The 15,710-nt window shown below is 39.1% G+C and overlaps 1 protein-coding gene across 1 annotated transcript in view; it reads right to left on the bottom strand.

Annotated features, from left to right (window-relative positions):
- LOC131699069 (oxysterol-binding protein 2-like) overlaps nucleotides 1-15,710 on the bottom strand; it is a 106,070-nt gene that overhangs the window by 8,844 nt on the left and 81,516 nt on the right. Inside the window, 5 exon segments of the mRNA XM_058994774.1 lie at nucleotides 212-315; nucleotides 3,262-3,382; nucleotides 6,599-6,844; nucleotides 8,257-8,424; nucleotides 11,676-11,742. Of these exon segments, the coding sequence (XP_058850757.1) occupies nucleotides 212-315; nucleotides 3,262-3,382; nucleotides 6,599-6,844; nucleotides 8,257-8,424; nucleotides 11,676-11,742 (706 nt within the window).

The raw sequence follows: 15,710 nt of genomic DNA, 5'->3' as shown, positions 1-15,710 counted from the left end.
GTACCATGGCCATGGCCAGTGTCCATGCCAAACTCAATGAATCAACACTCCTGAACCTATTATTTTAAATCCAGTTAAACCCCCTAACCTGGTTCCAGTTTGAAACTGCTTGACATGCAGAACATATGGAGGGTTTGGGAACCTCAGATTGAGTATTTAGTTTTTCAGAGGGTATTTAAGTTGACAAAGGGGCTGTGTAAAGACGACAGACCTGATCGATCCAGAGCTTGCCCACGATGATGTTGTGCACGGTAGAGGTGACTTTCCTCCAAACGTAATGATTTCCGCTGGAGTGGAACTGCAAATGAATGGCACCTGAGGAGACACAGAGACGTGGGTCAGAGAGCAGTGAAGACCATGCAGTACCAACAAGCCAGGCAACTCAAACCCACCAACACACAGTACCAACTAACCAGGCAACTCAAACCCAACACACAGTACTAACTAACCAGGCAACTCAAACCCACCAACACACAGTACCAACTAACCAGGCAACTCAAACCCAACACACAGTACTTCAAAACCCCCAAATATGACAGGTCTTATCTTAAGTGTAATAAAGTAACCAGCATATTTTGACCCGTGAGCACACCTGAGTTTTGTAATGAGGCCAGTATAGGGGTGCACTTGAGCCAGTCAACAAGGTTTATAAAAGAGAGATGGTAGATCAGTATGACAATAGTTTGCTGTACTGAAACTTGAAAGTAAACCATTACACTTGAAGCCCCCTTTAACCTGGCTCGGACGATCAGAGATTGACTGGAACACTTTCATAATGCTCTCTCTTGGGGATTTAAACAATTTGCCCCTTGAAACAGAAATTCTATCAAACATTAGCAAAACATCTGCAAACTACTGCAGGGGGTGTGCATTGCACAAGCCCGTGAAATGAACTCTGAACTACATTTTTATTTAGCAATCATTAAAAAAAAAAAAGTTTTGGGTAAAGTATAAAATTAAGTAAAGCAAACAAACAGCTTGGTCAACGCCTTTGTCACTACTCTAAAGAAGCATTAAATGTTCATCTACTTGACAAAGGGGCTTGATCAACCTATATCAAATCAATCCCTTAGCTTCTTATAGTTTGAAGTGTTTAACATGGATGCATTTGGGATGCCCATATTTAACATAATTGAATAACTGCATGAGATAATATTGATACCTACTATACTATATAGCTGCAGATGTTTTTTTTTTCACTTAAGAATACATCAATAAAATCAATCTTATAAGAATATGAAAACCATATGAGAATACAGCAATTTGGTAAGTGCTATGTGCTTACCTTACATGAAGACAATTTACAACTGTAATATATAACTGAAATGAAATAACTGTTTGATAAATAAAATGAGATTTATTGAGAGTGATACTGTACATGGGTAGGGTATTTCTCATTTTTATAAGAAGTGTTTTCTTGTGCAGTTTGGGCTGACTTATGTTATCACAAGAGACACACATTCATGCAATATATTAAAGGGTACATAAGGACCTTTTTATTTTATTGTGTTGCATGTTCCCATGTGTTGCTATAACTGTTTACGTAAGGGGTGTGTATTGTTTAAATTAATTTTTTTTTTTACATTTTGACCACTTTTTTAAACTTTTAAATTGCATTCCCTGCCTCAAGATAGCTTCACATGTACCCGCATGGACCTCTCAGAACTACATTTCCCATCATTCTCCTGCTCACATATAACTGAGATGGATTTACCACTGAGCAGGAGGACGATGGGAAATGTAGTTCTGAGTGGTCCATGCAAGTACATGTGAAGCCATCTTGAGGCAGGGAATGCAATTTAAAAGTTTAAAAAAAGTGGTAAAAATGTAAAAAAAAAAAATTATGTACCCTTTAACTTATTATAAAATCACACAAATGCAGACTAACTGTTCATTATTAAACTTTGCCACATGTTCAATGCACTGAATACACAGGATAACATGTACTGGAATTTTACTTAACCGTAATTGATTTTTCATACGTGATTTATATTGTTAGAAAGAAAGACAGCTATTGTGTGCAGATCACAGATAATGACAGTGCTGCCAATAAAAACACAGAAAGACAGCAGGGGTGTCAGGATCATTTGGTGACTCACTGTCAACATCACCAGTATTGTGTAACAGTCACTCACCCAGGCAGAGAGAGCACTTTCAAACCTATTCCTCTCACTCCAGTGGAAGGGCATTAAGATGTACAAGAATGAACACGACAACCTCAAAATCACCCCACTTGAAGCGGAAACTTCCAAAACCAGCAACTTCTTTATTTAAAATGACCCTATCAATTAAACTGCAGAGCAAAGAAAAACTGATTGTAGAAATACTAGGGCTAAAGAAACTTCTTTGACAAATGTTTCTACAAGAAGTCTTTATTAATGTTTTCTTAATGATTTGCAGTTTAAACATTTCTCAAAGAATTTACTAGTTTCTTTTAGTATTTGACTTATCATAGTTATTTTGTATTTACATAAACTAAAATGAAATTACTTATGATTCACTTGCATTACTTACTTGTGTTGTTACTAGTATCACGTAAATCATGCACATTATTAAGAATTACTTCTAATCCATCTTATAATTTGTATTACGTTGAATAATGTAGTAATGTTTTTTTAGTGTTGTTATAGATTATTCTTATGGAATATTTATAAATGTTAATGTATCATGTTTAAACCATGTTTTCATGAACTATTGAAAAGAGCAGCCCTGATTTCCAATGCTTGACCAATGTTTGGCACCAGAGCCAAACCACGTTTAACTTGGATACATACGAGTTTCAGAACATGTCTGTACATGTACATAACATGCCTTGTTATATAGCGAGTAAAGCTGCTTTTTGTTTTCTTTTTTAATATAAAATGTATCAGGATTTGTAAAAAAACAAAAAACAAAAACAAAAACACAGTTTTACGGGTAATACATAAGGGGGCATATTTTGGGAGGGACAGAAAATAGTTCTTCTGCTTCTATTGGCTGTGAGTGCTAACAATTCAAACACTTGACCATGAGTCACAACAGTGCCCTGGTTTACCACAGTGATGCCCAGGCATTCTGTAAACCAGTGGTGCACAACTTTGACCCCTGATATCCATTTAGATCCATTCCAGTCCAGGTCTTTATCTCAAGCTGGTCTGGAATGTCCTAGTTTCGGGCCTGGCCGGAACAAATCCCAGACTAGAATGGGTCTTGAGGCCCAGCTGTGCTGTGCATTTGGCCCGGCCCTGTTCTGCTGTGCTGGGTCGCTGTTAGTTCACTCACCCAGTGGCATGATGGAGAGGTATTTCCCACGGAACTTGCTGGCGATGGTGATCTCCTGTCGCAGCGTCCAGCCTCTCTTTGAGTACACGTGGTGAGCTGCCGCGGGCGGGTGGTGGCTCACCTGTCAGGAGAAACGAGTTCCATCAGCGGCAAACACCAAGCCCCCCCGCCTCGAGCCACAAAGCTCCAGAACTCAGCTGAGTCAAGGTGCTGTATGATAGCTGATCTCCACTCCATGGCAGGTCAGAGCAACTACCCACGAATTCAAGTGAAAATCAGCTTGTATTTTACAAGGCACCCTTTATTATATTTTTTATAATATATAGTAAGAATAATTCAACAGTATAGATTTTAATGAGACATAATTCCTATTGGATACAAAGAATGGTGTATCACATCAGGGTATACTATACTTGATTTATTAAAAAAAAAAAAAAAAAAACATGATTAAAAACCATGATTAAAAGACTCTGGGGCTTTTTAGCCGAAACGTCCTTAATTTTTATCTTAAGTAGTATCTTAAGTTTCCTCTGGGTAGATGTTGCTTTTTAAAGTTCCACAGTGACTGGCAAACCCTCATCATAAACTAACCCGTAAATCCATATGCCCAGAAAAACACATACATAATTAAACAGAACCTAAATTGAGGAACCATAAGCTACAGCTCGGACAGTGAAAACAACTGCCGCTAAATGACCTAGAAGGTGAGACCCAGCGCAGAATGGACATGGGTGTCTTCAGGGCTGTTTGAACCTGGGCTGCCCAGCAATCTTCCACACAACCCCAGACCACCTTCATTCTACAGCGTTCTCACAACACAGCAGCTGTCTATTGCTTAGCTTTTAGCTCCAGTGATTTCTAATTATAGCAGCGTTATTAAAATGTGTGACTCACTGCCTCTATCCCAGGAGGGCGCACCACGCTCTAATTCCAGAACATGTCGATGGCTTCTATTAAATTCTGCAACAGCCGAAACTCCAAGAAATTCACTTTTTGGATACCAATTAATATCTATTTAGGTAATTCATGTACATGTTTGAATAAAATACAACATCTACATTATATCTAAGGCCCTTTATTCTAAGTTTTTAATAATTCTAACGGAAAAATCCTCCGGTTTTAAAGAGACTATAGGTCGGTATTTACCGATCTTCACCCACAATTTGGCAGACTCAAGCATATGAAAATACTGATTTACACCAAGACAATGGTGTATACATTCAGCAGATACAAATGTATATGTTTTTCAGTGTAATATGGGGCTGCCTGATTAACATACTGAACTTAAGTTCTGATACACGTTAACTTTACCAGCGTCACACGGCTTGCATTCACAAGGAATAGAAGCAGGAGAACTGCTTTTCCATCACTGTGTGTTTTCATTGTTTTTAATAAACACTGATTAATTCCCAGGAAATCTATTGGATGAGGGAGGGGGCCCTTGCTAAATGAACCCCTCTGGCTTGCTTTGTGTTATTGTTTTGGGTTTCACTTGCGGGAGGGTTTAGGACTGAACGACGCTGGTGGCTGGGCCTTGACGTTGGTCATTGGAGGAAGGAGATGATAAATTCAAGTCAAGTGGGAGTGAGAGATTGGAGCAGACTGTGAAGAGGATGAACATGAGCTGAAAAGGGCTTACACCAGAGTGTAACCATTAACCTGTCTCCCTGCAACATTTCCTTTAGTGGTGCAAGAAATATCACACAGAACAAATGTGTAGGGGAGACAGGTTAGAGAGCTTTATTAGATAGCTCTATTAAGGCCAGAGGGTTGCTTTAAACTGTGATTTTAAAAGTCAACAGTATTTTATGACTACAACTGAAAAAGTGAATCTAAACAAGAAGAATACAACAGTTAAGATAACTGTGATATGTCACTCCCCTACCAAGCTTCTCTAAGACAAAATGTCACAAAATCATATTCCTGATTTGTTTATTATGGGTTTGATTACTTTATTGGGTGTGCTTTTTCTGTTTGAAAAATCGTACAAATGATGATTCAGAGTAAAGAATCTAGCCCACTTTGCAGTGCTACTACAGTACATTTCTGTAAGAATCTTTAGTGAAATGTTTCACAATCTCGAAAAATGTATATAATAAGTATAAAAAACCTCCCTTCCTCTACATGTTTGTGGATGTTAACATTTAAGGAACAGAGGTTTATGACTGGTACATGTTCCATTGAATCGGGTTACGCTTGTAACCTATGTGAGTGATCTGACATTACACTTGTGGACCACAATTTAATAGTTTATTTGACTATTATACCCACCCCAGGCAAGCAGACGGTGGTGTTACATCAAATCCCATAGCAAGCCTGTCCTGATTCTATATTAACAATATAAGGGGTCCTTCTTTCAGTACGCTGGTTCTACGGGTATGTTGTTTTTTTCATATACAAAGCCAGAGAATTGACGCTTCTACTCAGAACAAGACCACTGGATCATTTAAGTAGCAGGAAGCAACTGCATCTTTTACAATGCTGTATCTGAATAATCGGATTAAGAGAATGGATTTTAACAGGGGCTGTGAATTAACATGTTAAACAAGTCGAAGTGCAATAAACGTTCTGATATTAATACTTGATGTAGGACACATAGGAACAATGGCAAGATCAAAAAATTGAAATGATCTACTGACGGTATTTCAGCATATATGGCAATAAGTCATTCACACCAGGCATATCCAGTTCCTTCGAAATGGATTCCCATATATTATCTTTCATCTCTGTATCTTTATAATTGTGATGACCTTTGTCATAAAGCTCTAGGTATTTTTTCACGGCAAGTATTCTCTTTTCCTCCATCATTTTGGATACTGCTTCAACCTGGTGGACCATGTCCATTGAAGCTACTCTCTGATTGCTCAATTCTCTAGTTGTCATGTGAAGAAATTGGAGGGAAAAAACAGGATTCAACAGGATTCAATCATAGACTTATGAACTTTTTAAAAATCACAAAAACAAAAGACTGTAGTCACACAATCATAAGTCACGTCCGCATTCGAACCTATCAGCAGCAACTACACTTCGGATTTTGTCACACTCAGAATGTCAATGACAAAGCATTCTCAGTGTTCGGTGGCTACTACCAAGTTGAGCGTGTACTTTCTCTTTGTATGACAGACCCGACAGAGAAATATGTGTGCAAGAAATACACTCTCAACTTGATTAGAGGTAGCCACCGCACACTTATAAACAACAGTTGTTTTTAACTTTAGAATTGTGTTCTGTTTTGACAAATCCATGCTAGTGATTTCTCATACCCGATTTATAAAATGAAACTGCAGTTGCTGCTGTGGGGCACCAGGAGGCGCCAGGCCCAGTGCCTCTGCCTCACCTGCTCACACAGGGAGCGGTAGCCCTGCTCCTCCAGCCGGTCCAGCTCGTAGGTCTCCCCCAGCAGGGGGTTGAAGGGCTTGGCTGTGCGGTGCACCGTCGTGGAGTAGGAGGACACAGAGAACGCAGCCACGTAGCACATCTGCTCCATGCTGCTCTCACACTTGGCAGCCTTGTCCAGCAAGTCGTGGTACTCCAGGTCTTCTGTCAGCCTCTGGAGCATGGACAGCGGCTCATTGAAATTCACCTGCATTGAGAAGAAAGGTTTAAACACCAATGGGGGTGATTCTAGAACAGCGGCTCATTGAAATTCACCTCTTCTTTAGTGTCTCTATATAATATGTACAGTATCTAACTTTGAAAATAAAAATCTCTCTGTACTTAATCATAATCGGTTACATTTGTGCATTAACTGAATATTTGGAATAAAAAAAGAGAAACTCACAACTTGTTTGTATGATACCTGCCTTGCCTACATCCTAGCCTGCCGGCTTTAAGTGTCATGACATGTTATTGTGCAAAGGCAATTTGTGAGAGGAATAAGTAATTAAGTCATTAAGTTTCTTCTGAGTAGTTCCTGGCTAGTTTTATATTGTTATAAAATATTTATTTCCTCTATAAAAACTTGGGGCCCGGTTGTTATTTCTGTGGCACGGTAGACCATTTCAAAAAAAGGTGTACTTCACACATAAAACATTTATTGCCCTTTTTGATTTAAGGTTTAATCTTTAAAGGCCATTCATTTTATTATCATTACATATTGGAAAATGGGCACCCTAAGAAATCTAATTTTGTTATTTGCGAGGCACAGCATTAAATCATCTCGAAGTTGCCCAGGGAGAAGGAACTGGCTCCCAGACAACCTCAAGTAGCTTGCCCTGAAAGTACAACACCAATGTCTGGGCTGTTCATAGCGCTGACAGATCACTGCAAAAGTGGCCTCAGATTTATGGATTCCAGCAGGCAAACCCATCGAGGAACAGCAGGACGCGGCTGTCTAAGCTTCCTGCGGCTACGCCTGTGGAAAAGGATTGTCAGCTACACTAGCTATCAGGCACTGGAATTAAACATGACTGCTGCTGGGGAGAACAACAGTTAATGAGAAAGGGAAGATAATTATGATGCTGTCAATTAAACTCTAGAAGAGCATTTGAATAGGCGATTTAAATGCGGAATTATTAAGAAATATTAGCATTAGCAACCTTATCACTAGCCCGATTTCTTTGACATTCCTTTGATTTTTTTCTACCATTGTAGTGAACACATCTTTAAAAGTATCTCGCCAATATGGAGAGGAAATTAAAAAGGCCAATGTTGTGTTGTGTGGAATACAAGTCTAGGGAAGCTATGCTAAGACTACATCATACATTATTGCACTTGAGAAGATACAGAGAAGAGCTACTAGGCTGATCCCAGGACTTAATGTTGAGATCCAAGAGGACAGGTTAAAAGAATGAAATCTATTCAACTTAAAAAAAAATAAAAAGTGTTTTTAAATGTTGTAGTTTCCTATAGACATGCTTTTCCCATGGTTATACTATTCATTTCATCATAGCTTACCATGGTTTGCCATGTTTTTAATATGCTTTACAATGCTGACCTATGCTTTACCATGCTTTTACTTTGCTTTATTAAACTCTGGGGTGTGAACTCACGTACAGGCATGGGGATCTTGGAGAGCTCCTTGCCGATGCAGTTCTTCATGATGCTCCACAGGTTCAGGCTGTAGTTAGGCTTGTCAGGGATGCGGGTCCGCCTCTTCTTCCTCGGCATGACTTCCCTCCCAGCTGATTCATTACAGCCAGCCTGGTGCTGACAATCTAACACCTGGAACAGGCGCAACACATTAGCCTTCAGAGGCTGCTCCCTTCCCGTAAGTTCACCTTGGTCAATGTGCACAGTCATCGTCCAGCTGCTTCCACTATGAACACTGTTAAAGCAGTGCAAGCTCACACAGAGGCTCCTCATAACCATGTCATAATCACACACTACCTAGAAGGTTAAACATCAGGAGTTTATCGGACTGTAGCCAAATGCAATCTGAAACGTCTACGACTATGTAGAGTGTAACACAGACAGATGGACGGACGGACAAGAATTTTTTGAATAAACAATATGCTAATGCCATCATATACAGATCACCATAAACTAAAGGAAGTCAATGTGATCAACCTATACCGTGATAAGCCACAGCTGGATTCTATTAGAGCATTTCGCAGCACTGCGGAATCGGCCTGGATTGCATCAACCACTTCAGAAGTCAACCCGGTATAACCACGGATGTGGCTGGATCGCTTAGGCTGCTTGAAGCTGTTTCAAATAAAGACTGCTCCACTGGAACCTGATTGGCTTGGAGGATCCTTCAGGTTTACAACTGACATGTAAAAAACACTATTGAAGCATGAGCCATAATATTTGTGTGCTTCAGCCTTCAGCTTTTTAAATATATATATATATTTTTAAATCATTTATGATTGTGTATTTAAAGCTTTGAATGAAAAACCTTCTTCATTTGTCACCAGTAGAAAGGTATAGGACTGAAAGTGGCAGATTTAACAGTAAACTGAAGAACACCTGTTATTGTACATGCCAAACTATGCTTTCCTGAAGCTCTTACTCGGTGCAGTGAGATACGTTCAGATACACATCTAGCTTGAAGCAAGCCAAGCACCCCTTTCAGTGTAATTAATGACAGTTACTTTCAGAAACACAGAGGCAGGCAGCTACTGTATTGGAGAATGCTGACCACAGGCAGCTCCACAGCTGCCTGGTCTTAATTACAAACTTCCTAGTATCTCTATTAAACTCTGGAGGTTTAAGTTTGACTCAAGTGAAATGAGTTTCAATCTTGCCCCCAGTGGACATCAGTCCACATCACAAAACTAACAGACACTTTACAGGCTCTGCTTGAGAGAGAGCCAGGACTGAATGAAAATAATTCAAATCACTTTGAAAAGAAAAGATTCACTCCATCCATACCAAATCTTCTGATTTCAGGACGGTGTCGATTAATTACTTCATAGCATAGCTTCCATTAGTTGGAACTGAATAGCTATGACTTACTGTAGCTTGAAGCATAAGAAACAGTCGGGATGTCCAAAAACTAGGAGCATGCAAATTTCCCAAGCAGATTTTCCCTTTAACATGTTTAAGTGGGCAGGTATTAATTAAACCGGAGAGAAACCTGTCGAGACATGTGAATTGCGAAACACATAATGATGGTTTTCCCCATTATTTGCAATCCACACATCATTAAAGGTAGACTGTAAATAGGGTGTACAACATTGTATACTTATTGTACCTATATATCACTCATGTTTTATGGGTTCTAATAATTGTTTTTTTGTGTGTTTTTCAGTACATCCTTCATTTTTAAAACTCAGCATGGTTTATAGCAATATTTTCTCTACTAAAGACCATACAAGATTCTTCTCCACAAGGTCTTTTTGCATCATCAATGCAAGACTAAAGGTAAGCGAGTTTCCTTGTAATAAAATTGCCTGCATCAACTATTCCATTGAGACTACTTTATCCATTATGAAAGTGGCTTTATTTTAGGTTGTTCAAATTTTTTTTAAAAAAAAAAGTTAAAAATTTGCATCACAAGATCTTGAGTGAAACTGTGTGTGTAGCTCTGAGAAACACACAAGGTAAAATCAAATGATGTGTACAAATGATGCCATGCAGTTTTTTGTAAGTAGGGCACACGATGGAAGGGTATTTTTAGTTTTTCTTTGTTGTTTAGGGTATTTTGTTAGAATACTTTGTAGATGAGCAAAATATCTGTCCAAAAACAGAACTGACCGTTCCTTTCTGGTATTACCCTAAATTAACTATTTGGGAGTTTTGATGTGTTGAGACATCATGAACCAGAGGAGAGTGAACACAAAATACTGTAAACTGCACCATGAACCAGAGGAGTGAACACAAAATACAGTAAACTGCACCTGAACCAGAGGACTGAACACAAAATACAGTAAACTGCACCATGAACCAGAGGAGAGTGAACACAAAATACAGTAAACTGCACCATGAACCAGAGGAGAGTGAACACAAAATACAGTAAACTGCACCATGAACCAGAGGAGAGTGAACACAAAATACAGTAAACTGCACCATGAACATGAATACATGAACACAACATAAGCAGTGGTTCTTGGTGTTAATAGGCTATAACCTACAATTAGAAAACCCAGTTATATTTTTGTAACATATTTCAACTTACACTGTACATTTTTTCAACTATCCAACCCCTGTGAAACCAGCCCCTGTGAAACCAGCCTTCAGAGGCTGCTCCCTTCTGAAAGTTCACCTTGGTCAATGTGCACAGTCATCGTCCAGCTGCTTCCACTATGAACTACAAATATGTTGTGCAGGCTTACAAAGGCATACAGGTTTGGTAAATTCCACTGCCTTCTGCCTGAGTTACAGAGAAAGTGCTGTTGGCAGAAAAAAGCTTTATAATCCGTTTCTGTACCTCTTACTAATCCCACTGGGTATCCCAGCCTAGGTCGACAGGTACATAGCGCGTACGTATTTTACACATATGGCTTGCTCATTTGCAATGTTTATTTCTCAGGGACTCACAAAATATCCTAATAAATCACTGACCTTTGAGAATAGGTATTTGACTGGGGTTCTTCATTAGAACCCCATGAAACCTGTTAATTACACAGCAGGCATCGCTGCTTTTATGAGCTGCTTCTGACCAGCTGAGCACGCGGCATGCTGTGATGACGTAAGGCGTAGATGTGAGTACCTAAAGTCAGCAAGTCAGGTGTGACTGACACCTGTTAGCTGGGATTTTCTTTAGCATGGAAATTTCAGCCGCATTTGGTAAGCTGTTGCTCAGAAGCAAAGAATAATAATTGTATTAAGGTTTCACGATACAGTATATAAATACGTTACTCTAAAAGGCTCTTGATTTATTACAGTATTTTGTGAAAAATAAAATATCAAACAGGAGCCAGCCTACATATATTTATAGAACAGCTAATCCAATTGTAATGAAATCTGGTAAGGGTATTCTTAACCACAATAGCATCAGAATCTGAGGATATAAAAGTTAGGAAACTCACATGATCCTCCAGGTTCCAATCGTTGGGCTGTCCTCCACTGGCCCCACTTTGATTGCTCCCTAAATGTCTGGAATCAAGCACAAAACACAGCTCAGGATCCAGGGATCAGCAGGGCGGGATGGAGAGAGAGCTGCCAAAGTGACAGCTCTGCTGTAACCTACTCCTCCCTGTTCACAAGTATGGACAGCTTCAACCAGACTACGAACTGAAAGTCCTGCTGTGTACAGACTTGTTTACTCCCACTGACTCAGAACTCGAAGATCTGACTCCACAGAAAAGAATGACATGTGAGTATCAACTCAGCAAATGTTTGTTGCAGTACTTACACAATATTTTGTGGTCTCATACACCGACTGGCCCAAACAAATACTGCAAGTCTGCAGTGTTTGCAAATGCATGTGATCCCCTAGACTTATATAAACTGCGTGAGAGCTGAACTATTCAGCAACAATAATGGTAAAGCAGCAGGACTCGCTATTATTACATTTCCTGTGGTTGCTGTTTCCTATCTATTTGTATTTTTAGACACATTTAAAACTATTTTAAAATGTTCTTATAATGCCTACTGCAAAGGTGATTGTATACAGTAATTTAAATAGCCAGATCGTTCTGTTTGTGAGCCGAGGTCAGAACCACAGGGTCCGGTTTTCATCTGGTTCCTTACCAGAAGCCTGGTCATTCCAAACTGTCATTCTGGCATTTTGCATGGGCTATTTATTTATTCATCATTTTTTAAGTTATGGTAATGTTACTATAAGAATAGATTTCACTTTTCTTTTTTTTCTTTTTTTATAAAGGTGCATTGTCATTATTATTATTAGGGCTACAATAACTGTTGCTTTGACTACAGAGTGTGTTGACTATCTTTTATATTTTATTTTGCCTATATTTATCCTTTTATTTTCGACTGTGTTCAGGACTCTTAATAAATAATTTGCAAATGTTTATAAAAACATGATTTTAAGAACTTACATCGTTACTTGTCCTTTTAGAAAAAAAAAACCCAAGTGTTATCTCCTCCACTAACAAGGTAGAAGTATATGCATCACAGATTACTTCTCTGCGGTTTGCAGGTAAATCTTGATTACTGCAGTCTTCTGAAAACAAGTCGCTGTTATTTCACAGCACTTTGATGGCTGTAATTCTATTTCTGGGACCTAAAACCGAAAATGCTTGAAGGATTCACTCAGGTAACCCAAAGGGGAGGCGGGACTCTCCGAAATGGGAAAACCAGAGAACAACAAAACACAGCACGGAAAACCTTTTTCAGATTTTTATAACTGAATGCAAGTATAGCACTGTGATGTTTAAACTACGAGACTGGATCTTTAAGCAGGTACATTATTGTAAAAGTGTGTCCAACGCTTGCATTACAAATACTTCTGTCTGCAACGTGAAATCGCAGGTTATTCTTTATGATCATTTCAAACACCCATATTCAGAATAGTTGTGTGCTGTCTATGTAATGACTGTTAAAGTTCCAGCAGTGTTATGATTAGAGGCAGGTGTTTAGCTTGTGGGGAGAGCAGCTGTACTGAAGTAAAAAGCAAGGCAATCGACAGAGCTTACTGTCACCATCACTTCTCCTGCTTCTATTTATAACCGTTGCTTTAAGGCCCTAAAGGTAGAGAAACCTGGAAAAATACAGAACAGATCCTAATAAAGTGGCCTTCTACATCTTGACTCTGGCTATTCACTTGTAATGATGTGCTGGATAATGCACTTCACTGCATCTGTCTCTCCAGGACAACTGGCACCGTTTATACAGCCCCCCACTGCGCTTTGCTTAATCTAACTCCAATGTCAAATTTCCTTATGATATAAGTTCACTGAGCATAAATAACACAGTCAGAGAAAATGATTTTAACATCCCACGGAAAAGTTCGAAAAATACCCTTTGGGAAATACCAATATAACCCCAGTCTAAGACCTTTCAAAAATAACCTTTTGCATCAATCGGAAACCCAGTGGATTTGGAACAGTATTGAAGAGTAGCTTCAGAATGTCCTTGGAATTGATTTGTTATATGATTCTGAGTGCTTCTGGGTTCTGTTGCTCCAGTACGGAGTGCATTGTGTCTCTTGGCTTGGAACTTGCCTGGAGAATCATAACTCGCTGCCACTGCACAGACTTTCGAGTCATGTGGCAATGTGATCTTTCAACTCTGCTGGCTCCAGCTAATTAAGAGACATAAAGTGGATTTTAACCATCAACAGCTATAAATCCGCAATCATAAGCTATATAGAAATACTACAAATAGACAAATTTTGGTGTGAAGATGAAAATGTTTACTTTATTTGATCAAACTATATCCCCCAGAATAAGCCATAGCTGGATCATTCAAGAGTGGATTTTATAACACTAATTGAGTTAATGAAATAGATATATAAATCTTCCTTTTGCTATGTACAGGTTTCAGTTTTGATATGATTTTTAAAAAAAGATAAAGTATCTAGTACCATACTAGATTAAAGAACGTTGTTTGCAAGCTTTACTACCAGGGAATCTTGCACTTCCTAGGTCAGTGAAATGATCCCCAAACTTCCTATCAATAACATGATATGCTTTGCATCCAGTAACATGCCTCAATTGTGCAGACACTGCTGAGGTGGTCCAAAAACAGTAACAGACTACCTGAAAATAAGGCAGGCAACTGAGTGCTTTCTTGGGAAACCAAGTGTACAGCAAGTCTGTGGAAGCTACGAGTACTTTAATTGCCTTTAACAACTGTAACAGCTCATCCTGGTTTCACAGGACTCACCTGTAGGGGGCAGCGAAACAGCTGAAGGGTAGAAAACAGATGTTTAGTTAACTGCACTTTTTTCTCATCCATAATTGTATATCATCTGTCTTGCAGTCAATCGAATTCCTTAATACCTTTACAGAGTCATAGAAAACGAATAATGAATCAACTGGTGCACAAATAATCTGAGAGAGGCAAGAGCCCCTCTCTGGGCCTGTACTGCATGTTAATGAGGCTGCACTAAAACCAAACGTGAATAATTAAATGCGGCTAAACTACGTCTGTCAATCCTGACAGCCTTTTGAGAATTCATTAACTTTCAAATAACCCTTCCTCCCTTATATGTAAGCCGCCCCCCCCCCCCCCCCCCTTTCCCTCAGGAATGCCACATTATCAATAAACACAATGAGCCCCCAGTATCTGCCGTTGGATCCATCACATGCTTCAAATGGATTTTGATTAATTGGTTGTTAAACAGCTTCTTTATAGATTGCCATCTGGCAGCTTTTAGCCACAGTGATATAGTCTAACCCATTATAGTATAGCATATATTGCAATATATTTAAACTACAGGGAGCATCAGTTTTTTAACAGAAAAAGAGCTGTTTCCATTCTGAGACTAACTGAATCAGCTTGTAGACAGGTTGCTGTCACTGTGATCCTCTATTACTGTTTGCTTATCAAAAAAACTCCTGTCACCCTGCAATCTGTTTGCAAGCTTTCAGGTATTCTTGCACTTCCTTGGTCGTTTCACCAGCTATGCGTACGTTCAAACTTAGCTTAGTTATAGCGTAAGTCTTTACAAACTTTGCTTTTGCACATTTCCTGAGTTGAGGTTTTATGTTTTTACTTGTAGCTGACAAAATAGTTCCATACATTTTCTCTGCCATGCACATTCATTCATTTCATAGGTTCCAAATGTGCAGTTTTGAAAAAGTGTATTTCCATTTTAAAACATGGTATCTGGTACTAGATTAGTTTAAAGAAACCACTGTTTGCAAGTCATGCTTTTAGACAGTATTGCACTTACTGGGTCATTTCATCTGAAGGGTGAAATGGTCCTCACCCCTTCACTGGCTTCTGACCAATCAGCTGCTTCCCTATTGACTGACAGGCTTTCACCCGGTAACATGGTTTGACCCAGAAGACAATGCTGAGGTGAAATGACCAAGGAAGTAAAGTAGTACCAAACTTCCTAGAGGGCAATGTTTTAAAATGAAAATACATGTGTGCTAACATATACTTTTTTTAAAACGGAATATTTGAGATCCAAATAACTAATGGAAGTGCAA

The sequence above is a fragment of the Acipenser ruthenus genome, chromosome 21, assembly GCF_902713425.1.
Source record: "Acipenser ruthenus chromosome 21, fAciRut3.2 maternal haplotype, whole genome shotgun sequence".
Taxonomy (NCBI): Eukaryota; Metazoa; Chordata; class Actinopteri; order Acipenseriformes; family Acipenseridae; genus Acipenser; species Acipenser ruthenus.
The sequence above is the reverse complement of the archived record's forward strand: the minus strand, read 5'-3'. Positions and strand labels throughout refer to the sequence as shown.